General features: G+C 41.9%; 1 protein-coding gene across 3 annotated transcripts; it reads right to left on the bottom strand.

Moving 5' to 3' along the window:
• Positions 1-211: 211 nt before the first annotated feature.
• Positions 212-4919, bottom strand: serpinb1l3 (serpin peptidase inhibitor, clade B (ovalbumin), member 1, like 3). 3 transcript variants are annotated; one of them, XM_079409277.1, is made up of 7 exons: positions 4752-4919; positions 4062-4238; positions 2451-2591; positions 2151-2268; positions 1835-1977; positions 974-1141; positions 212-898 (listed from the first exon to the last, which is right to left on the bottom strand). In XM_079409277.1, exons 2-7 carry the CDS (start codon positions 4227-4229, stop codon positions 494-496), a joined length of 1143 nt encoding a protein of 380 aa, XP_079265403.1. In that variant the 5' UTR covers positions 4230-4238; positions 4752-4919; the 3' UTR covers positions 212-493. The 3 variants fall into 3 exon arrangements, with proteins under 3 accessions (XP_079265403.1, XP_079265402.1, XP_079265404.1); XM_079409276.1 differs by lacking the exon at positions 4752-4919 and adding an exon at positions 4357-4444; XM_079409278.1 differs by lacking the exon at positions 4752-4919 and adding an exon at positions 4402-4433.
• Between the last annotated feature and the right edge of the window lie 1828 nt (positions 4920-6747).

Raw genomic sequence — 6747 nt, 5'->3', positions numbered from 1 at the left:
TTTCCATCTATTATCTTTCTTGAATAAGTAATTTACAGGTCTTCTGAAGACATAAGTACTTCAATTTTTTTACATTAATGTTAAACATTTTATAGTTATTTCTACTTGCCACAAACAGCACTTACTCGTGTTTGCTTCATGACTCACTTGACAATGAGCCCCTAAATCAGATTCTTTTTAAAACTACATCTATTACAATAAAATAAAGATTCAAGCTGAACACAGGTTTCATTTTATTTCTGAACAGTTGCAAGTTGTTTATTCATAATGCTGCATGCACCTGTACAGTAAATGCATAAACGCTCTGGATTTGACTCCAGATGACAGAGGAAACAACACAGGCACTCAGGAATAAAGGCAGTAAAGCACAGGTCAAAGTGGACTTTGAAAGCGCACAGATCTGAACCCTGACCCTCATCTACTGGTATTATGACTCCTAAACGGCTCAAACCTGTCAGAATCCTGTGCGGCTGAGTGGTGGAGCGCCGAGAGCTCAAGGAGAGCAGACGCGACCGTAGAACAGAATGCTCTTGGAGGGATTGTGGCGTATGAAGAAGAGGAACGGGTGATCGGCGTGAAAGCGCTCTGGACGCATCAGGCAGCGCATCATCATGACGGCACCGGTGGCTGCAGCGGCCTCCGTGCCCTCCTCGTTCACTTCAACAAAGGACTTATGCACCACCTTAGACAGCACCAGATCGTTGTTCGGGGACAGGCTGGAGAAATCAGCTCTCTGCGAGTCAAACGCATCCACCATTCCCAGGCTGACCAAGAGAGCCTTCATGTCATAGGTTTCCTCCATTCTGAATCTGGGCAGAGACACTTCCACTTCCAGAAGATCCATCATGTCGGGTCGGGTCCACTCCACAAAGTTCTCGTAGGTCAGCGCGCTCTCCAGCTGGACAAGAGAGATGTGTTAATGTCGTTTAAGCAGAAGACTTGTCATAATAAAAACTAACTGCAGGTGTCTCACCTTCTGCAGGCCGGTGGTGTCATCCTCCATGGCGTTGGGAAGCATGATCAGCATACTGAGGTCTTTCCCAGCATACGGCAGCTCCAGAATCTGACAGTTCATATCAGGAATGAAGACCAGAGGAAACTTGGCCTTCTGGAACATCATCTTCACCGGCTTCGATTCATTCTGTCAACCATCAATGGAAATGCGTCACAGTAATGCTCACTCACATCACATGACACTGCTGCACAAATCATCAAGAAAACATCAGGAATATTAAACATTCCATGAAGAAGAGAAGAAAACACTAGACATTATCTGGCAGCTGAAAGAAACTCTAGCTGCAGTCTGTCCTTCATCTGCGAAACACATGTCAATAGAAAGAAGTCAAAACCAACAGCATCTTCACTCTCTGTCATCAGAAATGAGATTCATGACAACTACAACTAAAACAAGACAAAAGGAACAGATTCTGCCCCTTCTAACCATATCTCTAGGTGCTCTGGAAACGCCTGACCCATTTCAGTACTACTGAACTCATGCCACACACTGTCAGTTAATTATTCATTATTATATTTATTGAATTTGAAGTATTTGAGGACTGCTGACCACTTATTTCAAATATTTCTAAGTTGAATATCAGCCATTACCAAGTCAAATTTTTCACAAGGCAAGTTCATTTATGTTGCACAAAACGTTTATTCAGAATTGTTTTTTTAGATATAATAGATATAGATAACATAAATAGACATAAGAACAAGCAAAGCAAAATAAATGTTTGCATTTATAAATGGATTAAATTTAATAAAAGCAAAGGCCACAAACTGAAACAAGAGAATGCAGTGCGCACTAAGAGTAAAAGCCCTTGTGAAATCTCACCTTGTTGATCTTGAACTGCTGCTCTTTGGTGTGTTCCTCTTTGAACTTCCGCTCCCAGCTGCCTTTGAAGTAGATGGCGTTCACCAGCACCAGTCTGGTCAGCGAATCCACATCGCCCTCGGCCAGCAGATCCTTGATCTTCTCTGTGATTACAAACGACATTCAAACTGACACGGCAGGAATTTCTCTGATCAAGTGAGTTTATTATTAGTGATACAGCACATAATCAATCGATAAAGCGACATCACAGTAATGACAGGAAAGATTGTTTTGCTTTATCTTCCTAATATAACATTATTTTAAGAGGTTTTTGCACCTTGTGTCTGTTTCTCCACCCAGGTGTTGATGTTGAGACGAGCCGTGTCTGCATTACTAATGAAGTCCACTGTCTCCAGTTCAGCCTCATACAGTGTTTTTGTGTCACTAAGAAATTTCTGTAACAACCAAGAGAAGAAATACTGACATATTTGTAGCAAAGATATTTTATTTTTTCTTCATTATTCACGTATTGTTAAAATTTGATCGAGGAGATATTTAGCAGACATTCAAGCATGACAAGAACAGCATTGGTCTCAGGAGCACGTGCTCTCTCTTTGTGTGAATAAACTAAGCTCACCTCGATGAACGAGTACGACCGCTCTCCATAGAGCCGACTGGCCAGACTCAGCGCGTACGGAGCTCCAGCTCTGTTGATCTCGCTCAGGAGTTTGGTGAAGCCAGCATGGATTTCACCCTCGGCTTCAGGAAAATGCAAAGTCTGGAGACAAACAGTCAATGACAGGCTGGTTGTGAACAAACATCTGATCCTAAACCCTAACCCTCTTCATCTGCCATGTAAAACATAAGCAGTTAAAAACAGTTGTCTTTCACAAGTCTTCATTGAGAAGTTACATTCAACTCTGCTTCTAACCCTTTCACGAAAAGTACAATGTTTAACCAACTGGACTATTCTTTAAAAGAAACGCTGAGCAGAGGAAAGACACCAAATCTAACAAAGAAGATAAAGATGACGCACCTTCCGCTTTCAGTCATTATTAGTCACCCGCCACCAAAAGATAAGCCACAACCACATGTGTGTGCAATCCTGTTATAGCTATGGAGATGCCCTTTGACCCTCGGAGCATTATGATGACATTTATTTCCATTTATTAAACCAAAGGGTTAACCATCTGGACAACCACTAACATGCTTCAGTTCCAGTTTGAAAGGTTTCAGATTACTTTATGAAACAGCAGAAGAAGCTGACATATTAAACAAATCAATCTCATTATAAACAGAGCGGTGTCTGAAATCTGTGTCAAATACAGTGCATTATATCAGTGCGAGCTCATCGTTTTCACTGAAGATGTGATCAGCATTATTTAATGAAAATTATTTAATAATCAGCATTAAAATCTTTTAACTAATTAAACTAACGACTTAATGTTTCGATTATCATTCTGTCAAATCATGTCAGAGAAAAAGCAAAAAAACTAAGTTATGTAACTGACAACTAGCACTTTTAAAGTACAACTCAGAAAACGAATCATGGTGTATAACGAATTTTCCCAGAATGCACTCACTGACTTCTTGAATGTACAGGACAGTGCGAGTCAGAGAGACGAGGTGAATGGAGCTTATATATTAGCATATGTGAGGTATGGATCGTGAAACATCGAAGGTATTTGGGAACAGGTCTTTGTGTTATACCTGCGCTAACTGTGAGTGAAGCATCTTGGCTGAAGCGCTTGCGGGCAGAGTTGAAGGCCAAGCAGCGGTACAAGCCTTCGTCTTCTTTAGTGACGCCTAAAATCTGCAGCACTTTATCTGCATTCATGCAAATAAATACATCCAAACTGCTTTTGGCTTTGTGATTGCCTTACAAACCCTGTACTGATGATAACAGATCATTTCACAAGAGTTTATGGGCTTGTTCTGAGACAGAGTCGTGAAGAGTTCATCGTCATTGAGTCAAGGTACAGAATGAGACACACCCGAGACTCGGTGAGCAAACAGAACCGTCACGTGACCAGCAGCAAGAAATACATCTCTGTGAAGTGATTTAGAAATGCATTTCAACACGCACAATCATGCATACACTAAATTAAAACATGTTGGTGTCTTTGCTCTCTCTGTACTGTTAGGAAGTATTTATTATTCTGTGTGAACTGTTCCATTTAGATAAAGACTGGATGCACAGGGGAACTTTATGACTATTTAATCCCAAATAAAGCAGTTTGGGACTGACCCGGGACATCTGAGTTGCCGTGTTTCCTCCGGCTCCGAGCGACAGCATCGAGAGAGCCGCGGAGATGCTGAGAGGAGAATAGAAGACATTCGCGGACGCGTTTCCTTCAGAGATCTTCTGGAAGAGACTGAGAGAAAAGCGCGTGTGCGCCGCAGACAGATGCTCCATTCCGACACACTGAACACAAACAGACATATTTACAGACCTTTACATCAACTTCGCAATCAATACGAATAAAAACATTTGGAATAATACTAAATACACGTGCAGACAAGATCCATTTCAAATATAACACCTTATATTTCAACTTTAACGGTTGTTTGAGTTTCATTTCATGTACTTTAACTTCCTGATTGTCCGGCCGCGCATCGCTCTCTCATCCCATTGGACAAAAGACCAGCACAAACGACTGTGATTGGCTCCCTTTGACCAAACTACACCCAGAACATCTTGACGCACAAATACATGACTCGAGGCGACAAGAAACATCGCGCTTTTGCTGAAAAGGTGACTTTAGATGTTTACGTTTATCGTTGACAAAAACAAAAAGCATCGAAACGCGTCATTAACGTTTACATGAATTTCTATTTCAGCGTGTTGTTCTGTATAAGCTTTAGAGGCTCGTATTCATTAATTACTGTCAAAATACTTTGCTTAATTCTCTCGTGATCTGAATCATTAGTTACTTACGTGCTGTAAAACAGATCTTCAGCTACAGGAGCTTCCGCAGTGAATGAATCGCCGGAGTGACCGAGTTTATATGAGCAGCAGACACACCCTCATCAACACACACACACACACACACACACACCCTCATCAACACACACACACACACACACACACACACACACACACACATGTTGGTTTTTGTGGTTTATGGGGACTCTCCATAGGCGTAATGGTTTTTATACTGAACAAACTGTGTGTGCTATTGCCCTACACCAACCCTACACCTAAACTTAGCCTCACAGGAGACTTTGTGCATTTTTAGATTTTCAAAAAAACACCATTTAGTATGTTTTTTAAGCCTTTTGAATTACGGGGACATAGGCAGTGTCCTCATAAACCACCTTCATATTGTAATACCTCTGTCATACCCATGTCATTATACACATTTGTGTCCTCATAAACATGCACACACACACACACACACACACACACAGATACAGATACACACACACACTCACCCTCATGAACACACACACACACACAGGGTTTGTTCGCTCAGTTGTGTAATCGCTCTTTTAGGTTTTCAAGTTCGACTAGAGTTTCGGTGCATGTGTTGAGCTCAGTCAGTCACTATCAGAAAGCACACACATTCAGTCAGTGCAGATTGACTGACACGACCTCATCAGCTCTGATGAAAGCACACAATAAGTCTTCATCACAAGACTCAGGGAGTAGACTGATGGCAATTTCATTTTTATTGAACAAATTATACACATAAAAGCTGGAGACATCTGTCTGTGTATAACCAGAATGCCTAGTTTTTTCAGTCAAGCTGGTTTGTTTTGAACATATAGTAAGATAACTAGGACTAGTTCTGAAACTGATGGACTAGCATTATTGTCCATTTATAAATCTATTTCTACTGTTCAGGTTTATAAATACATTCTTTCTTTGAAAACTAAAATAACCGTTTCTAAACAGCAAATAAATGTCATAAGCAAGGTGTAAGAAAGCATTTTCTGTCATCGGCAAGTTAGAGGTGATTGTCAGTATTTCCTAAAGTGCCTTAGACTTGTTTTCATAAAGCAGCATCAGTCCTCAGCTTTTCTTTAGAAAAGAAACCAAGTATTACGTACAGTACACAAGGCCGACGCCGGGGGGGGGGGGGGGGGGGGGGGTGAATTGGCACTCGCGGGCCGTGCCCCCCCAAACGAGTTACTGTGCCCCCCCCCCCACTTTCCATCCTCTCCTTGCTGAACGCGATCGATTTTGAAAGCGAAAGTACCGATAAAACAGCGCACATAAGAAAGCGATTGCACGCTTTAGCGAGCGTCAGCAACTGCACGAGATCACAGATTGCAGCCCCCCCCCCCCATACACACAACGTGATTTGTGCCCCCCTAGAAATTTAAATGCCCCCCCGATGGAGGTGCCCTGGCGCCGGCTATGAAAGAATGTTGGCATGAGAATATAAATTCTCACACAGAACGCCTGGCGAAGAGCCTCAATCTGTCGTGATTAGAGCTTCAGGGCAGAATGTATTTTTGTTGAAAAACACCTGCAAAGAAAGTAAAGGATATTCTTGTAAAAGATAACATGAATCTGAATAAGGGTTAACCAACGATGCCATCAGGATGCTCTTGACCCAAACACTTGAGGTGAGCTCATGGGTTCCAGCAGTGTAAACGTGATCTAAACATGATTAAACCTGGATCAATTCACATGCATGCTGCTGCTTCTCCACGGCAAACTTTCTTACCAGATCTGTTACATGTGTATTTTCTCTTTTGAAAAATTTGGTGCAAATCTGTTATTCATTTACATTTATTAATTTAGCTGACGCTTTTATCCAAAGCGACTTACAATTGCTATATATGTCAGAGGTCGCACGCCTCTGGAGCAACTAGGGGTTAAGTGTCTTGCTCAGGGACACATTGGTGTCTCACAGTGGATTCGAACCCGGGTCTCTCACACCAAAGGCATGTGTCTTATCCACTGCGCCATCACCACCCCAATA

The sequence above is a fragment of the Barbus barbus genome (assembly GCF_936440315.1).
Source record: "Barbus barbus genome assembly, chromosome: 46".
NCBI lineage: Eukaryota > Metazoa > Chordata > Actinopteri > Cypriniformes > Cyprinidae > Barbus > Barbus barbus.
The sequence above is the reverse complement of the archived record's forward strand: the minus strand, read 5'-3'. Positions and strand labels throughout refer to the sequence as shown.